We start from the raw sequence: 20,706 nt of genomic DNA on the forward strand, positions 1-20,706 counted from the left end.
ACACCTGTCACTGAAAGACCCTGCAGACAGCCCAGTGAGCCTTCCTCTTCCTTCTCTGAGCAACGAGGTTTGTCTAAGCAAAGAATACGGAGCCTCCCAGGGTGCTTACGTATGTCTGCATATGAAATGTCATCCTCCAAACAGCACACTGCCCATGCTCACCTGACAGCCACCATCTCCACAGTTTTCACTTTTGGAAAAATCCAAAGGGGATAAGGCCACACCAAAGTTTCTGTCACCCCCAGCGTTGCCAAGGGAACTTCTCAACTCTCCTCTACATGCAGTACCCAAGGGTGGCTGTGCTGGGGCCTCCCCCCTTGAGCTCAGCCTCTCTCCACTCCACCTCTGTCCTTGTGGGGAAGGGGCAAAGGTAGTGTCCCAACTGGACAGGATTTTGAGAAATGAAGAGGGGTTTGGAGCATGGACGAGGCAAGGGTGCACATTCCCTGTGGGGAATTTCATTTTCAAAGACAGAAAAGAAAATCTGTGTTTATAGAGAGTCACAATCAGATAAATGTATTGACTATACGTTAGAAATTAATGAGTGTGAGCACTCGATGAGGTGGTGTAGGTGGAAGTGCTTTGCAAAATGTAACTTGCTAGACAAATGTTAAATCCTCCTATCACCATCCATCTCACAGAGTTGCTGAAGACCAAATGAGACAATATATGTAAAATTGCTTTGTCAACTAGAAAAAAACACTTATAAATTGTAATTATTCTGTGATATTTTGCCTCTAGCTAGATTAAGAGTCAGACCATGGCAATATTGAAGAAAATTAAAATACCTGCTAATTTCTTTTGAATCCACATTCCTGGAACTGTTTTTATAAACTGAGAATTCTAATTAATTTCCATCCTCTCACCTCTTTTCAGATGAATAGATTGCAATAAACTTCAAATTCTATTAATAACCTAGCCAAGTTCCTGGTGACTGTCAATTAGTGACTGGACTTTGGACTTGAAGCCTGAAAGCCATCTTTTGTACCCTGCCCAGTAACAAAGCCAGTCAATTTTCTTTGTGACTCTTCAATTTCCTTCATTTCAATCTCTTTGGACATCACAATTCAATTCCACTGCAGTAGCTGGCTGGCCATTCACTCTACTATTAGCCTCTCTGATTTCCAGCCCATCCTTCCTGCTAGTGCTGAAAAACCCAACATCACTTCATTATTCCAACTAGTGTTTTTAAATAACTGATATTATAAACAAGGCAACAGGTCAGGAAATAAAAACAAAAGGAATAATTATTGGAAAGAAGAGGGAAAGCACCATTTCTTAAAGAAGGTATGATTATATGCCTAGAATCCCCAGAAAGTTGCCTGAGAAGTCATTTATTATGATGGGTTGGATACAAGTAAACATGCAAAAATCAACAGCTTTCCAGCACACCAACAGTAACCAGCTGGAACACATGATGGGGAAAGACTTCCTTCCCCATAACTAACTGCCAATCCCCTCCAGAGACACCAATCAGGAAGAGTGAGATGGGACAAAAATATTACTGGACTAAAAAATGTTTGCAGCCTTTATGTGACACAGGGTTTTTTTTTTCTGTTTTGTTTTATTTTGGTTTTGGCCTCTGTTCATCAAGGTTTAAGAGTCCTACGTCCGGGTTTGTTTCGGCCTGCACAGCTGTGGGGGTGGTGGGGGCAGCAGAGCGGGAGGAGGGTGTGCTGTGGTTTCACAGGTCCCAAGGCAAAAGATGGGCTGGGTCAGCCTTGGAGTTACCACTGCGCAGGAGGCAAACTGAAAGCCACCTTTGCCTCTTCATTGGTCTCTTTCACGGGCATTCAATGGCCAAGTCCCCTGCGCTGCTGGTCTCTTTAAGACCTCATGGATTTTCTCCTTTCTCCTCATCCCCAGTGCCTGGCCCCTGCCAACGTCCTCAGTGGGCCCACGTCACAGCTGCTCCTTTGCCTCCCCCTCAGCCCCAGTCGCTGGCCTCAGCCTTTCCTCCTCATCACATTCACAGAGTCGTACCCCTGACTGATTAACAGCCTGCAGAGCACAGGCCTGGACGGCCAGCCAACCCCAGCCAGGACACAGGAGCCGCTGCTCACGGCACACCGCATGGGGTTAAGCCCCCAGCTCCGCCCTGGGCACGTGAGCGGCCTTAACCACGTTGCTTAAATCACTCTGAGCCTCCGTTGCCTCATTTGTGAAACTGGCCTAATACCTAAATAATAAGAATTATTGTGAGGATAATATAACACACAATAATGTAACAGGCTTGCAAGACCCATCAACTGCTACTGTGGGAGCCGTGGTCGTTGTCGCAATCAGAGTCCATAGCTGTCTGCTGGAGCAAGTTGACAGCCTATGTTTGTTCTCTAAAACCATATGATTGGTCCCCACCCAATATATTCGAAGTTGCTCCCCAAAACAAAAGAGCCGCTGCTCAGCCACATCCCCACACCACAGATGCTCTCACCCCACCTCCGAACTGTCACTCTGCATCTTCCCTCTGCCCAAAATGCCCCTTTCATTGCTTTCCAAATACACTTCCTTCAGGAAAACATTCCCTCACCCCCACCCGTGTGCCTCCACGGGGCCTTTTCTGTACCTCACCACCACCACACGTGGGTGTCTGTGCTGCGGGTCTAGCTGACCTAGACAGTTTAAATCAGGTCAACTCATCCGATGCTCACGGCGACCCCATACACCAGCCACTGTCCCCCTCACTGCTTTCCAGCTGGAGTACTGGGGCTCTGGGAGGCTGAGGTACTTGCCCAACGTCACAAAGTCAGTCACTGGTAAAACCAAGACTCAAAACTAGGTCTGAGCTCTCAGCTGCTGTGCCATCCTGCCTCAGTGCATGATTTCTAGGCAATAACTGGATGAGTCATTTTAACACCTCAAGGCCCAGCCCAAAACACATCTTCTTTGTCCTTGAGGAAGTCAGTTCTTATTCATCTCCCCTGCCCTTCTCCCTTTGGTACTTACAGCTGTTTTAAACAACAAACACCTCATTATACACTGTCTGAGACAGTGGCTCTTCTGCACAATTAGGCACTCACCATTGTCAGTGCCCAGTATAATGTGATTGGGTATAATTGTGTATTGTTCACTAAATGGAACCATAAAGTAACAGTCTGGATTTTCGAGTACTGCTCATAGAGATCAGTCTCATTTCTTCCCAAATACAGCCCAGGAATCTTCTCAAAGAGGCCATAAATTTCTCGTGGGTAAGGGCCATGTCTTATACTCCTTTGTGTCTCACAAACTTCTGTAGACATTATAGATACCCCAAAAATGCTTTTTGGCTCACAATTAGTTTCCAAGCAGGCCATTTAAACTGGGGGGAGGGCAGGTCTCTGGAAGGAGGCAGGACAAAAGGATGGAAGAGGGAATGATCTATTATCATCGCCAAACAAACAGCACACTGGGCCCCTCCACACATTGGAGGAAAATGTCCCCAATTGCGAGAAGCCGAAAGCTAACTGGGTTTGATGGCATCAGTATAATGCTTAATATGCTACATATTTGGCATCTGTTCCAGAGGAGACTGTGTGTCAGGAACTCAGAAAAGGTCTCCCGGGCTTATAGGCAGCTCCCAGGCTGTCTCCTACACATTAAATACACTCGGAGTAGGGAATGTACATTTTTAAATGCATGAAACATGAGCCAGGCTTGACACCCATCTATCAGAGCTGCTTTAGGGATAATAAAATCAGCACTGCCATTATAAGGAGAGGAAACTTGATGACCCACTGGAGATTTCTTCCAATCTAAATGATTCTATAAATTCCCCTAAAATCATAAAAAAAAAGCAGATTAAGGATTCATGTAGGTGTTTGGACTATAAATACAAATTAATTTCTGCTTCACCTGCAATTTTTCTCATCCTTGTGAGAAGCACCTCCATCTCTGAGACATTTCTGGGTAAAACACCAACAGAGGAGCTAAAGATAGATAGGACTCCCCCAGGTCCTTGTTGGCAACTATTTTCTTCTAATTTCACAAATAAATCCTTATCTTGAAATGAACTGAATTGAATCTTGCTGCTGTCCAAAAACATTTATCACTGAAAATCTGTTTTGTTTAGGGAGTAAGATATAATTGTATACAGATTCAATAAGAATCTAAATGTTCCACTGAGAAAATCTTTATCGAAAATGTTTTGTTTGGACTCTTAAGTAATCTATTTATTTCCCTTTTCGGTTACTAGTCATATTATTGCTATTTGCTTTTACCAAAAAAAAAAAAAAAAAAAAAAAAAGTCCTGCTTAAACACTGCTTTTATAAAAAAACTTGAATAGTTTCTGATACCAGAAACTCACATTGCTTTGCATTGCTCACTTACTTTCATGCAACTTCATTCAATCTGACCCTTATAGAGGAAAAACAAAATAATTATTTTTTAACTTTCTCTCCCCTATTATAGTTCAATAACTAGAATTCAAAAGAAAATAGTAAATTTTAACATTTTTATAGATTAACTGATCAACTAATACATTTTTGGTTCACATATTTGCTCTGATTCAATATGAAATCAGAAACCCCAAAATAGAAATGAACAAACGGTTGGCGGATCATGTTTCCAAAGTCATGGGGATAAACGCATATTCCTAAGGAAATGTGCTCGGTTATGACATCACAGCTGTTTCCCCTATAAAAAGAACTGTGTCCTGCAGCAAACTATAATTTCCCAAATAAAGGGAATAAAAGATTAAAGGAAAGAAAAACGTGTCAGCAATAAAATCCAAGGATAGCAACCAGATGCCAGGCATATTGAAGTACCATATCCAACAAAGGATTGAAAAAAAAAATCTTGGTACAATTACTATGTGTCAATTAAAAATAAAATTTTAAAAAAAGAAATCTTGTACCACTTGAATACTTAAATGCAAAGTGTCTCCACCCAAACTCCCCAAAGACAGGCGACCGTAGCATATTGTTGCAAAGATGGCGTCTTGTATCTATGATCCTGGAGAGTCATCTCCTGCATTTATTCTGGGCGTGGCCATGTGACTTGCTTTGGCCAGTGGGACGTTAGCAAACATGACACACATGAAGACTCAAAAAGTCCTTGCACATTGGGGCTTGGCCTTTCCTGCTACTCTTAGAAAACATGAGGTTGTCACCATGAGAATAAATCTTAGAAAACCTGAGGTTGTTACCATGAGAATAAATCTTAGAAAACCTGAAGTTGTCACCATGAGAATAAACCTGGGCTAGGCTGGTGGAGACATGTGATTCAGTCACCTCTGCCAGCCCCCAACCAAATTGCCAGCAACAACCACTGTACACGTGAGTGATATACCATCTGGATCAACCAGCTCCTGGCCAATGTCCCAGCTGGCTGCAGAAGCATGAATGAGCCCAGGCAAGCCAAACAGAAGAACAGACCACCTGAACCCAGCCCAAATTGCCAACCAACAGAATCACAACCTAATAAATGATTATTGTTTTAAGCCACTACGTTGTGGAGTGGTCTGTTATACAGGGAATGCTAACAGATACAGCCGTCATCACAGAAACCTGTCTTGTGGGCACAGTAATTAATGGCTGGACACCATAGAAGAAAAGTGAGTGACTGCTCTGAGAACGGATGGGTCCATGCAATTATTCCTGAAAGTGAGTTCACATATGAAATGCTCAGTTATACTAAGCCATTTATAAGCTACTTAGGTATTTTGGAGGCCCTTCTAAAATTTAAGTATAAGTACAATACTATGGTAATATCAGCTAACCTTTACTGAGTGCAAACATTGAGCTAGGTGCTTGATAAAGGTGATCTTGCTTAAGCTACACAAAAACCTCATATGGAAGGTACTACTACTATCTATATTTTACAAATCAAGAACTGAGGCTTAGAGAAGTTAAGTTGCTCTAGGTCACACAGCCATATGAGTGAGCTTGGATTCACAAATCTGATTTGTTCAAGAGTTGCATCCCTAAATCAGTATATTTTTGTACTGAATATCACCCCAGGTAAGCCTTCTCTAGTCCACTGGGCTAGGGAATTGTCTGGACCAAAAGATCTACTCTCTCTTACTTGAATCTGCGATGGCCCAGAAGAGCAGACCCAATGAAGTTTAACTACCCAAACTCTGGATTATAATCACAGCTCTAGTTTTTCTTAGCTATAACCTCATGGGCAAGTTTAGTTTTCCCTCCTCTGTGAACTCTTGCACAAATTTAATTCCCTCCTCTGTAAAATGGAAACAACAACTGCGTCAATCTCATCTGTGTCTCCAGTGGATACAGCCGGAAAAAAAAAAAAATGCTTAGCACAGGGCAGGGAAGCATATTGGCCTTCAACAAATGTGGGCTGTGGCTGCTGTGCTCCCCCACTCTTCAAAACTCTCTGCAGCTTCTGCCAAACACATCCAGACCTTCAAACGAGACAAATGATCATCATGTCTCTATCAACAAGAAATGCTCTAGACTTTTCATACTAATATCAGTAACCTTTGAGAGTTGGTGGGGTCCTAAAACATGCCCCAAGTCCTGGACACACTCATTGGTCAGTTTCCTCCTAGATACTCTCAGTCCCTGGAGACCAGGGTGGGAGGTTATCATGCTCCAAACTGTAAATAATGGTATTTTGGGAGCACTGGCCAACTCTCAAGCGTTCTGCTAAGTGCTTTATGTAGTTCTTTCCCTTAATCTTCACAGCAACCAAAGGATGCTGATAAGATGATGAGCTCCAAGTTTCAGAAAAGGAAAGTAAGGCAGAGGAAGGTCAAGCAACAAGGCAAGGCCACACGCCTGGTGGCCAGGAGACATGGGGCTCTGCCCTGGGCTGTAGTGCACGAAGGTCCACGCAAAGAAAAGGATAACCAACTTCTAAGGCACCAGTGCTTCTCAGACTGAACCAGTAAGCCGAATCCCTGGGGATCTTGTTAAAATGCAGATTCTGGCTCTTGAAGACTGGGGCCGTGGCAAGATGCTGCATTTCTAAAGAGCTCTTCAGTGATGCCAATGTTTCTGGCCAAAGTTGGAGTAGCAAGGCTCTACGTATGGTGAGAAACGTGAGTTTTCTCCATGAATGACCAAGGCAGTCTGAATCCAGTGACCATGGTGTTCCTGCACAGTCCTAAGGAGCCTTTGGAAGCAGACTGGTGAAGTTTGACTCAACAGTGACCAGTCATGTGTGGCCTCAGGAGAAAGTCTTTCTGGGCCGTGTCTTTCCTTGTCTGGTAACAGCTCTTCAAGGGTTGTGGTGACAATTAAATGAGATAATACCTATATAATGCATTCAGAGAAATGTCTAACATATTGTAAGCCATCAATAAATGTAAGATAATCATAAGATCAAGAAAAGTGAAGAGGCTTACAAAAGAATTATCTAAAAATGGGCTATAAGAGATTTCTTCCCCTCTGCACAGCTAATAACTTGTACAGATCCATTCAAACCCTCCTATCATTCAAGCCATTTTACAGTTAAGTAAACCAGACTTCCATCCAGTCAGTCATAAAATTAAATTAGAGAGAAAAGTTCACCTTGAAAGGGCAGGACCCAGATGCCGGTAGAGAAGCAGCGATTTCCAGCTCAGGTCATGATTTATTTATCGGAGGGATATGCCCATTACCACGGCCTCTGGGTGCATGTGAAAGGAGGCATGTGACGATTTCCTAGAGCAACACAAACCGGAACTCTGCCAAGGTGGTTTTCTCACCTGGGTCATTTCAGTGCATCACTGTTCATTAGGTAGTGTGCTCCCACCCATCAAACCCCCCAATGTAATGAACCCTTCTTTCTAGTAATACATTACTACTCCTACATGTTAGGGGAAAATGCCTCAGTATTCTCATCTGTATAATAAAATGTTCTGGGTAGGATCATCCAGTTCTAACGTTCTAGGAGGTCAAGTTTCTTTCCTTTCCCCCAAATTGTGCCACCTGACAGGTGGATGATATGTCGTTTCATCCCTACCATCCTGCGAGCTAACAGTCATGGTGCGCTCACCACCATGCCCCGATGTCTGTGTGTAGGGAGGGCTGTGCCTGCCACACGGTAAGCATTCAATTTAAGCTGTCGTTTAAACAAACTACAGTATGATCGTGTCATCTGGTTGCCAGCTATGAACTGAAATAGCAGCAGGTGGGCGAGATGGGGGAGACCTCATGGGAACTTGATGGGGAAATGGCCACTGACTTTTCTAAAGTTGGACTGGCAAAGAAAAAAGCCTTAAAAAAGAAATAAAAAATTAAGTCAGATTGGCAATTTATGTCTTAGGTGAGTAGCTAAGTGAGGAAGGTGGTCCACCAGCTGGTGGCCTTTAGGACCTGCCAGGAGACCTGAGCTCGGGTAGCAGACACTTTTGGAGACCTGAGCCTCATCCTCTCGGCCCATCTCAAACGTCATGATTTTGAGCTGACGTGCCTGGCATATGGGGTGGCCCTCGGATCCTGGATCCTGGAACACTCAGGCAGCTTCTGTGCATGCAGAGTCAGCTTTTCTGCCTCAGGCCAGGGCTTCCTGTGGGATGGGGGTGGAAACAAGCAAAGTCCCTCTGGTCTGCATTTGGAGGCAGCTCAACGCACCCAAGGCAACTGCCAACCAATGGGGAATGGGAGTCACTTAACAAACGTCCCAGCCTCCTTCCTTTGATGGGACAATTCTGCCCTTGTTTCTGTGTGGTTCCACAGAGACTAGCTCCCTCCACCCGCACCCCCATAGCTTTTCCTCCTTTCTTGTCTCTCTCCTGGGACCACCTCCCAAACAACTGGACCCCAAACCCTTGTCTCAGTCTCTGATTTAGGGTGACCCAAACTGAGACATCTGCCCACTGCAAAGCCTTGCTCAGAGGCTCACAGTAGCCTATACAGAATCACACTGAGCTAAGAGGGCCTTCGAGGCTGGGACCACATCTGTCTCATTCACCCCGGGATCTCAGGTGCCCTGGCACGCAGCAGTGCTCAGTGACCATTGAGTGGACGCTGGCAACACAGTGTCTTGTCATCTAGTTACTGGCTATGAACTGAAATGGCAATAGGTGGGTGGGATGGGGGAGGTCTAATGGGAGCTTGGTTAGGAAAATGGCCACTGTCTTTTCAAAAGTCGGATTAGTAAAAAAAAAAAAGGGTAATAGGGTAATATATGCAATAGAACATCAGAAGGTCCAGAGACAGCCCTTGGTCTTTTCAACAATTCAGGGAAGTCCTTTTCTGTTTTAGAAAAGTTTATAAAGTAAAAGTAGGAGTCATTATCAAGGGATAGACATCCCCTGCAGTCTGCTCTTTCTCCGCAAGCCAATCTCCTCCTCCCTTTTGATTCTGTGGCTCTGTGATTCCATCAAGGAATCACAACAAAGAACTAGATTACAAAACAAGTAAAGCTGATTGTGTAGCTGGTGTTTCTTTATATCTCCTTCTCCCGCAGGCCTTGATGCTAAAGATTGCAAACCACCTACCCGTGGGCCAAGAGGGGTTGGCAGACTTGCTTCAGGGAGGCCTATACAGTGTCTTAAGGTTGCCAATATTTAAAACTCAGTATATTGAGCATAAAATCCACATTTCCAGCTATTCTTGAAAAATTAAAGATTTGACAACATGAGCCCACACTTAGCTGGGGTGGGATCAGCTGCTTCCTATAGACGGGGCTCCATAGTAACCCACTCCTGTGTACTGCAGTCCCCACCACTCCCTTTTACCTCTGACTCTGAGACCCCTACCAGTTGCCATTTCTGATCATGATATGCAAAGTCCACTTCACTCTTCTTTGTCCCTTGCCTGGCCATGAGAGTAAATGTATCTGAGCCTGTTCCACCAAATTTAACACATTAACTGCCATGTGAGTTGCATTGAACTCATGCTAGTTTTTAGCCTGGGACCTCGTGAAGCATATGAAGACTCAATTCCCCTAAGCAAATTCAATAAGCATGTCATAAGTCACATACAATTCACATGGCATGCAGTGTAAAAATTAATTCTAGTGCTGTGTGAGTTGCATATAACTCACACACAGAAAACAATAAAAAATAACAAATTTTTCATTAAATTAGAAAGGATCATATTGTTTTCAAAGTTGGCATTCTATTTTCATAATAAAACACCATGTCATTCACCCTGGGATCTCAGGTGCCCTGGCACACAGCAGTGCTCAGTGACCATTGAGTGGACATGCCCAGGAAAAATGTTTTTTTCTAGTGTGGCAGGCAATGTGTTAACGACCTGGAAAAAACAAGTTTAAGCCGCTCTGAGTGTTCCTTGTGTTGGTAAGTGCCTCTAGCAAGACATTAGAGCTTCCTGCTCTAATGCTATCATGCCTTGTGCCCATTATTTGGAATGCCATCTTGATGATGATGGTGATGATGATGATGATGATGTAATGATACTCGGGTAATGGATAGCAGTTACTGAAGGCACATATGCCTGTCTGGTCTTGCAGAGGCCTTTTTGAAAAATAAGAAGTCATTAATCCTGAAGGACTCAGAGAAGACAAGGAACAAATGGAACAATAGAGAGGAGAGGCCACCAGGAGGCACACCGCAGGTATGCTCCCACTGCCCTTGCTTCCCCGAAGGGAACAGTAGCCTGGTGGGCAAAAGAAAAGAAGTTTTTCTGATCCATGCCTTAGATTCCAATTCTGGTGAAAATATAGACTTCTTCATCTTACCACTGAAGCTATAAAGTTAGGCTAAGAACCATTTTCATTTTAATTATGAGCAAGGGAAGAACTTTGAGCACACCCACCTGAATCACCCTGCCTTGGCACACAAAAAGGACACAGACAGGTTGCATCATGTTTATAGATCCATAAATACACAGTAAATTCCAGATTCCTGCAAAGTTATAAGTCAATAACAAAAATGAAAAGACCACAGGATGAGTAATTCCTATAACCTCTCAGAGCTCAAAGAAAGAACTTAAACCACTATGAGATATACCAATTTCTTAAGGATCACCATTCTTCCAACATTTAATCAGTCACTAAACAAATATTTGTGAGTAAGAAGCTAGGTATGTGATAATCAATAAGACAGACACAGGAACTACCTTTGCGAAACAACAGGGGAAAAAAACCAAGAACCTCAAATAATAGAACATTGAGATAAAGAACATAAAATACATTTTTTAATTAACTGATGACATAAAGGAAAGAATGAAATCATGTGAAAAGTCCAGAAACTATCAACAAAGATGAGGTATATGTGAAAAAGAATCTATAGAAAGTAAAAATAGAATCATTCAAAATAAAATCTCAATGGCTTGATTATTGGCAGATGAGTACATTTTTAAAAAGAATTGATGACCAAAAAGGTAAAGTTAAGAAAATATAACATGAAGAGTTAAAGAGAAGAAAAATATCAACATGGTCAGCTAATGAGGAAGAGGGAGTAATAAAACCCAACATACAGCTAATAACAGTTTCAGGAGGAGTGAACAAAGAGAATAAAGGAGAGACTATCTGAAGACACAGGAATCTTCAGATTCAGGAAATAGTGTTCTGAGCATAGTAAATAAAACTAAATTCATAGCAAAATTCATTGTGCTGAAACCCTAAAATACCAAAGGCATTTTGATCTAACAATCAAACAGAAGAAAGGCAGGTCACCTAAAAAGGAACAAACATAATGAGACTTACAGCAGATTTCTTCATCTCACCACTTAACTCTCTAAATTAAAAATGATGATGATGACTAATGACAGGAACAGTAGGGTAATTGCAGTTAAAACACTCTGAGTCCCTGTGTTGTTTATAAGAAGGAGAAAGAAATTGATCAACTTTAACCTTGTTTAGATTTTATGTCAACTATGCATGGTAAATTTTTTTTTTTTTTTTTTTTTGAGACAGAGTCTCACTTGTTGCCCAGGCTAGAGTGAGTGCCGTGGCGTCAGCCTAGCTCACAGCAACCTCAAACTCCTGGGCTCAAGCAATCCTGCTGCCTCGGCCTCCTGAGTAGCTGGGACTACAGGCATGTGCCACCATGCCCGGCTAATTTTATATATATATTAGTTGGCCAATTAATTTCTTTCTATTTATAGTAGAGACGGGGTCTCGCTCTTGCTCAGGCTGGTTTCGAACTCCTGACCTCGAGCAATCCGCCCGCCTCAGCCTCCCAGAGTGCTAGGATTACAGGCGTGAGCCACCGCGCCCGGCTTAGCATGGTAAATTTTTAAGGGAATCCATGAAAGATACAGAGACAGAGAGAGAATTAAGAGAATATATTTAGAGGAATCCAAGGAGGGATTAAAGGGAGAGAGGGGAAATGGGGGGAGAGACAGAGAGACATTGAGAGAGAGAGAAATTATTATATTGATTGGTGATAACTGTTGAGAAAAGGAAAAAAATAGGAAAAAGGGAACATAGGTAGTAATGGAGAAGTGGTAACTGGTGTCTGTTCATCATAGAAACCTTCCAAAAAACTCAGCATAAAAGCAAAATACCTCAAAATAATAAGCACCACATTTAACAAACCCATAGCCAACCTCATACTGAGTCAGGAAAAGTTGAAAGCATTCCCCCTAAGAACTAGAAGAAGAGAAGGCTGTCTATTTTCACCATGTCTATTTTCAACACAGTACTGGATGGAAGTCCTAGTCAGTAAAGTCAGTCAGAAGAAAGAAATAGAGGTCATCCGAATTGGAAAAGACGAAGTCAAATTATCTCTGTTTGCTGATGATATGATCTTATACCCAGGAAAACCCTAAGAACTTCTACAAAAGACTCCCAGATTTGATAAATGAATTTAGCAAAGTCTCAGATTATAAAACCAATATGCACAAATCAATAACATTTTTATACACCACCAACAACCAGGCTGAGAACCAAATTAACAACTCAATCTCATTGAAAATACCTGCAAAAAAATAAAATACCTAAGAATAATACATTTAACCAAGAATGTGAAAGGTCTCTACAAATCACTGATGAAAGAAATCATTGAAGACAGAAACAAATAGAAAAACATCCCATGCTAATGGATGAGAAGAATCAATATTGAAAAGATGACCATACTGCCCAAAGCAATCTACAGATTCAGATTCAGTGCAATTTCTATCAAAATATCAACATATCATTTTTCACAGAATTAGAAAAAACAATTCTAAGATTCATAACAAATAAATAAAAGCCCGAATAGCCAAAGAAATCCTAAGCCAAAAGAACAAATCTGGAGGCATCACATTACCTGACTTTAAATTATACTACAAGGCTATAGTAACCAAAACAGTATGGTGCTGGAATAAAGGTAGACACATAGATAACCCAGGAACAAATCATATACATACAACCAACTGATTAAGTAGACAGAAACATACGCTGAGGACTGCACTATTCAATAAATGGTGCTAGGAAAATTGGGTAACCATATGCAGATGAATGAAACTAAATCCCTATCTCTCACCATATACAAAAATTAACTGAAGATGTATTAAAGACTTAAATGTAAGACCTGAACTCCTAGAAGAAAACCTAAGAAAAACTCGTCTGGACACTGGCAGAGGCAAAGAATTTATTACTAAGACCCCAAAAGCAAATGCAATAAAAACAAAAATAGACAAATGGAATTTAATTAAACTAAAAAGCTCTGCACAGTAAAAGAAATAATCAAACAACCCAAGTGCCCATCAATACATGAGTGGATTAATAAAATGTGGTATATGTATACCATGGAGTACTATTCAGCTTTAAGAAACAATGGTGATATAGCACATCTTGTATTTTCCTGGATAGAGCTGGAACCCATATTACTAAGTGAAGTATCCCAAGAATGGAAAAATAAGCACCACATATACTCACCAGCAAATTGGTATCAACTGATCAGCACCTAAGTGGACACATAGGAATTACATTTATTGGTTATTGGGCAGGTGGGAGGGGGGAGAAGGGTATGGGTATATACATACATAATGAGTGAAATGTGCATCATCTGGGGGATGTTCACACTTGAAGCTCAGACTTGTAGGGGGAGGGGAGCAAGGGCATTATACGCAACCTTAAAATTTGTACCCCCATAATATGCTGAAATTTAAAAAAGAGCAAAGAGACAACCTACAGAATGGGAAAAAATTACTCACCAACTACATATCCAACAAAAGACTGATACCCAGAATCTACATAGAACTCAAACAACTCACCAAGAAAAAAACAAAAATCCCATTTAAAAGTGGGCAAATGATATAAACAGGCATTTTTCAAAAGAAGATATATAAAAGGCCAACAAACATATAAAAAGTGCTCAACACATCACTAATCATCAGGGAAATGCAAATTAAAAGCACATTGAGATACCATCTTACTCCAATTAGAATGGCCATTATTAAAAGTCAAAAACTAGATGGCACAGATGTGGTAAAAAGAAAACACTAATGCACTGTAGGTGGAACTGTAGATTAGTACAACATCTATGGAGATCATTGTGGAGATTTCTCAAAGAACTAAAGTAAATCTACCATTCGATCCTGCAATCCCACTACTGGGTATCTACCCAAAGAAAAAGAAATCATTATATTAAAAAGATACCTGCACTCATGTGTTTATTGCAGTACAATTAACAATTGCAAAGATATGGAATCAACCTAAGTGCCAATTAACTGATGAGTAGATAAAGAAAATGTGGTATATGTATACCATGGAGTACTACCCAATGATAAGAAAGAATGAAATAATGTCTTTTGCAGCAACTTGGACAGAACTGGAGACCATTATCCTAAGTGAAGTAACTCAGGAACAGAAAAATAAATGCTGCATGTTCTCACTTATAAATGAGAGCTAAACAATGACTACACAAGGATATACAGAGTTGTATAATGAATATTGAAGACTCACAAGGGAGGAGGGTGAGAGGAGGTTAGGGATAGAAATGACCTATGAGTACAATGTACACTACTCATGTGATGGGTACACCAGAAAGCCAGACTCCACCACTATACAATATATACATGTAACTGAATTCAACTTGTACCCCTAAATGTATCAAAATTTTTAAAAAAGAGAAAAAAAGAATGGGAATAAAATACCTTAAATATGACATTTTAGTCAATATATATATGTATATATATTTGAAAATTTAAAAATGTACTGTTAATTATCATTAAATATCTCCTATCTCTTATTAGGAGAAATATTGGATATTTTTTAAGACTTACTCTCAAAGGAGAAATATTCTGAAAATAGAAGGTATGTGGAATTAAGTGAAAATATCACATATCAAAACCTGTGGGAAGGAACTAAAGAAATTATCTAAAGGACATTTTATAACCTTAAATGCTTATATTAGAAAAGAAGACTGAATATTAACGAGCTGAGCATCAATCTTAAGAAAGTGGAAGAAACAGAGGAAACCCAAAGTACACAGAGGAAGGAAGTAATAAAGTTAGAGCAGTTGATGAAATATAAAACAAACTTGCAATAGAAAGGTTTGGCAAACACAAAATTTGGTTCTTTCTAAAACTATCAAAATAATGATAACAACAGAAGACCGGGTAGTTAAGTGGTAGAAAGCGGGCTCTGAGGCTGACTGCCTGGGCTGAGTCCCAACCCTACCACTTACCAGCTGCATGGCTTTGAGACATGACTAGTGGCCAGCATCAGTGGAGCCACAGCTCAAACTCTGGACTGCCAAAGCCCAGGGCCCATACACTAACTGGTTATCCTTACAAACAAGACTTCCAAGTTGTATACTCTGACAGGAGTATCTTCCTGCCATAATGAAAATGGGTATTATTATCCCCATTTTACAGATAGGAAAACTGAGGTTTGCAAAATTTATGTAATCCTCTCCAAGTCATAGAACTATCAACTGCTGGAAGTGATTCAAGACCAGATCTTTCTGACACCAAAGTGTACCCTCTGAACCCATGTGCCTATCCCAGAAAAGAGGAAAATCCCTGTCGGCCATTCAGTGCAGCGATGCTCTGGAAAGCTATTTACTGTATACCCAACTTTAGGGAAAATATCTTTTTTAAGGTAGAATGTAAATCAAAAGGGGCAAATACCCCTTGCTCATACTTCTACTAATAGTAATCCAGTGGTTAAAAATATGGGCTTTGGAATCAGAAATAACACCAATAATTGCTAATATTTATTAGACACTATATTACCAGGCATAATGCTAAACTCTTTAAATCCTTACAACATCCATTTTCACAGGTTCTGTTACTGTCCTGTAATGCAGACTGACAACCTGAGGTGCAGAGGAGTTAAACTCACACAGCTAGTGGCAGAGGCAGGATTCTGACCCAGACCATCCAACACCAGAGCTGACATTCATGTACACACTAAACTCCTGGGCCCCAACGTCCCGACCCGCCAATTGGGAATGACAATACTCATGCCCTGAACTGTGAAGGGGAAATGAAATGAGGTAGGTAAAGCCCCCAGCACAGCATCTGGCATGCAGTAAGTGAGGATGATGGTGATGGTGATGATGATGATGAGGAGGAGGATGGTGATAATGGTAATGACAACTGGTACTTGCAAAGATAAAGGCTAATTGCTCCAGAACAGCTTACTGCATAACATCCTCAAAAAGAAATCTTTCCTTCCATTTCACTCACACAAATCTTCATGTGGACAGATCATTTGTGCTCTATGCAAAAGCTTATTTTCAAATTCCAAATCACAGCATTTTGCATTATATGAAGATAAGAAGAAAAGTACTTAAAAGAACCTGACAAATAAAACCATAGAGAAGTGGGGGGAAATGCTCACATTACCCACTGCAGTATGTCTAGCCTTGAACTTAATTTTCCAGAATTCTCAAAATATCAGTGATCGCAGCATAAAAAAGACCAATTAATCAGGTTGTGTTTGTTCTCTATGTGTGAGTCACTGTTGCCATCTACAGTTAAATATGGGGCATGCAAGGCTGCCAAATAACTGACTAACCCTAAGAGCAGAGCCCTGGAGACGGTGGTGCTGAGAAAATACGTTTGTTCAGTGAGTACAGAAAAAGAAAATGCTACCTGAAGGAGCAGCTCTTTTTCAACCACCTCTTCAGTCTTGCTGATGAGACGCTTCTGCAGGGTGTGAATTTTCTGAATCAGCTCAAAGGTACTAGGGTCGCTGGCCTGTCCAAAGGGAACAACAAGAAGTAGCTGAGATGGCATCAATTTCAAAGCACCTTGGTCCCTATGTAAGATAATTATTGTTTTATAACATTAAGCCTATTGCAAACCTGCAGACCCAATACAGAGAATATTAGAACCAAAAAAAAAAAGTGTAACAGATGGGATAGTCATAAATACCTGCCCCCCCAAAAAGTAGATTGCAGTTTTCTGGATGTCTTATCTATAGCTCTAGTTAACCTATATATATAGAAAGTAAATATGTCTATTCCACAGTGGAAATAACAATAATAGTAGCTACTATGCATGATATCTGATTCTTTGCCACCATCTAACACTATGCTAAGTGCTTTTCATACAATATTATGTTTTAGCTGCAAGACAGCCCTTTGAGACAGTATCACTCTTCCCCTTTCACAGATAAGAAAACTGAGGCTAAGAGAAATGATATCCATTACCGAGACTGGTATGGATCAGAGCTGGAGTCAAGCCCAGATATGCCTGGCTCCAAAGGCTGTGCTTCCTAATTACTATGCCCCGAGGCTTTCCCTACCATCCCCTCTGTTTCTGTAGGAGTGAGGTGGGGTTCCCTAATTCACTCAGCCTTAGGATTCTCCTTTGGTAATTGTCTACAGGAAGATTAATTGCAGTCCATGATGGGGAAGGTTTCCAGGATGTGGACTTCTGCTAATTATTGGCAGCGGAATGTGACCATGGCATTTAGCTTTGAAATGGAATTATCAATCCTCAAAGCTTTGATGCTCCTTCAATAGCTATCTGTGTACAATTCAAACAAGATATATAGTTATAAATTGATAATTTGTCCTCTAGACTTTGAGCCAAGGCTTCACTTTCAACGGTACTGACATTTTTAATTCATCCAACAGCCAAATATTTTCAACTGCCTCCCAGAGTCTCCATTTTCTAATTTTTTAATAGAAATTGACATGGAAGTGGACACTTTAAAGATGTGCTAAAAACACATGAAATAAACTAATGTGACAGTAAATGAATTTAAAATCTGCAGCTCCACTTCCCCAGACATACTCGTATCATTGTTGGGTTAGTAAACTATACCACCCTTGGCATTCGAAGAGGAATAAATGAGGGTCCAAAAAAAAAGAGATTCTATTAACTTTGCTTAAGAAATACTAAGCAGTGCCAACTGATATCCATATACTGGGACTAAATTTGGCACACATTTACTTGGCAGGACTGGATGTTGTTAAAATTCAGGCCCCATGTTTACCTAAGAATTTATAATGCATTATCCTTAATGTTTTCTTCATTAAATAGAAAAAATAAAAAATGAAAAACAAACACCTACTTGGCTGACTTTCTGCCTTGCCCTGCTCTTTCTTATATCACATACTTAAATCTCCCAACAACCTAATTGTTCATGTAGTCAAAGCCCCCTTTGGCACCCACCTTACTAAAGGAGATGGCCATGTTTTTCTTGAATAAGCAGAGTTTGTCTTTAACTGTTATTTTCAGTGCTGGTAGTAATGTCTTTCAGGAAGTCATAAAATAAAATATGAAGTTGATCATCCACCCCCTACCAATGGGATTTTGGCTATGTCCTCAGATCCTAAGAGAAAGGGTTTGGCTAACATAGCACTAGTCCTTCAAAAACAGGGCTAGTTCACAAAGCCCTATTTCCTGCAAGAAATGAAAGGATGTAAAGACAAATTGAAACACGGTGAAGATACTGGTGGCCAGTATAATTAAGGGCCATTACCAGTCCAAGACTAACAGGCAGCCATAGGATAACTGGTTAACCAAAAACTACCTAAATGTCAATTGGCAAGGCCAGTTCGCAGCTTTCACTGGGCCTTCTTTAGCAGAAAGGATATTGCCCAATACTTTTCAAACAAAACCCAAATGAACCATCTGGTTCTGGAACAACTCAATTTACATTTGATCCAGCCTTACATTTTAGGTGACAATTTGCATAGCATTAAATAAAACCGTGCTTCCCATTGTGCTTTAGGTTAGGAGCTTCGCGTGGGGTGGGAGAAGAGATTTGGGGCTGGGAAGAATTCTCTGCCAGATGTTACCTCGAGCTTCCTCCATCTGTGCACATTCAAGGGGTTCTCCAGTTCCTCCTCCAGGGCTCGGCATCGTGTCCTCTCCTTCAAGAATTCTCTTTGCATGTGAAAAAGCTCCTGCCTAAATAAGACAAACTTTGTTTTGCAAAGACATTCTCCACCCATTTGAATATCATCATATCTTTAGATGGTTACATACACACTACATCTTATGTAAAAAGTTGGACTTAGGGAGCCTTTGGTGAACACTGTGATCAGCCTCCTAAATCTGGGCAAGACGCAGATGATATCGATTCTTGCAGAGCTCAAGAATTGCCTTAGCTTTAAAAAAAAAAAGAACCAGGGCTTCAGCATCATGATTCTGGATACTCAAGAAATTTAGAAATCTATGAAAAGAATCATGATTCTGGATACTCAAGAAATTTAGAAATCTATGAAAAGAATCATGATTCTGGATACTCAAGAAATTTAGAAGTCTATGAAAAGAACAAAGTAGGGGGAGGTGAATTGTGAACGTTTCAATATACTTTTTAATATTTTTTAATGTCTCTGTAGTAGCAGAAAGTAAACAGTCTACGTTCCCCACACACAGCACCTGACTGCAAGACACTGAGGCTCAGGTGATAACCTGACACCCGTTAGGGCAGGACATTGCCACCACCACTACGCACTGCAATCCCCCAGGGAGCTTTGAAAACATCTCTTTGCCTGGACCCACTCCCCAGAGAGATTCTGCCTTAATGGTGTAGCTGGGTCCCGGGCTTCATAGCTCTTCACTCTCGTGTGCAGCCAGGATTGGGAAACACCGAGTTAGGGGTGATGGTGATATTTTATCTCGCATTCCACAACTACACAGATGGCTGGAAAAGTCCTGAAGAACTAGCGCTGGCTCAAACATACTGCTACAATCTGCGGGACTCTCCAGTTAATATGTAATATGCGACAGCCAGTCTCCGTGTCCTGTGAGCTGGCTGTAACCCTAGCGAAGGAGAAGCTTTGACGGGAGGCAGAGAAGAGGCAAGCGCTTGCATTGACATGGGCAATAAGGATGTTATTATCTGTCCTCGTCTGCCGCGGGTGTGCAGATTACTGATACTAAGCCATCTCTTTTACTTAATTGCTTCATTTAAACCAATAATACAACTTCCCCTCATTAGCAAGACAAACCATTAGAATTAACTGCATGATGTTCACTCAACAGGGAGCTCAGAACAAGCTGCTTAGAATTAAAAGCATATTTTTAACACTTGCATTTTCTGAGTGTCATCAGAAGGGGAGGGCAAAAGTATTAGCTACTGTACTGGATGGCTGACTGTGTACTGGACTCTGTGCTGGGCACATTACATTTGTTTTTGTGTTTAATTGTAACTACAAGGCCAAAGCTCAGAGAAGTTCAGTGATTTGCCCAAGGTTGCACAGTTTGTAGGTGGGAAGGTGAGCTTGGAATTCATGCCTGCTTGCCTCCAACCTTTATTAAGCTGTCTTCCCATTGAAAAGAAAAATAAAAGCTATTGTCAAGAAACTAGAAATACTCGGTAAAATTTGGTCTTTGTGTATGTAATAAAAATAACAAATTTAGTAATGGTCTTGGAAACCATTCAATAGCTACTTAGAATGAATCCATTTGTCTTCAAGACGTCAATGGTGGTATCTCCGGGTAGTAAAGTTATGAGTGATTTTCTAATCCCATCTT

At 41.0% G+C, this 20,706-nt stretch overlaps 1 protein-coding gene across 1 annotated transcript in view; it reads right to left on the reverse strand.

The window, feature by feature from the left end:
* Positions 1 to 20,706, reverse strand: part of CFAP58 (cilia and flagella associated protein 58) — a 91,235-nt gene that overhangs the window by 24,393 nt on the left and 46,136 nt on the right. Inside the window, exons 14-15 of the mRNA XM_012770738.2 lie at positions 19,023 to 19,134; positions 16,864 to 16,968 (exon numbers count right to left, since the gene is read on the reverse strand). Of these exons, the coding sequence (XP_012626192.1) occupies positions 16,864 to 16,968; positions 19,023 to 19,134 (217 nt within the window). The remainder of the gene's footprint in view (positions 1 to 16,863; positions 16,969 to 19,022; positions 19,135 to 20,706) is intronic.

Source organism: Microcebus murinus, chromosome 14, assembly GCF_040939455.1.
Source record: "Microcebus murinus isolate Inina chromosome 14, M.murinus_Inina_mat1.0, whole genome shotgun sequence".
In the NCBI taxonomy this organism is placed as follows: Eukaryota; Metazoa; Chordata; class Mammalia; order Primates; family Cheirogaleidae; genus Microcebus; species Microcebus murinus.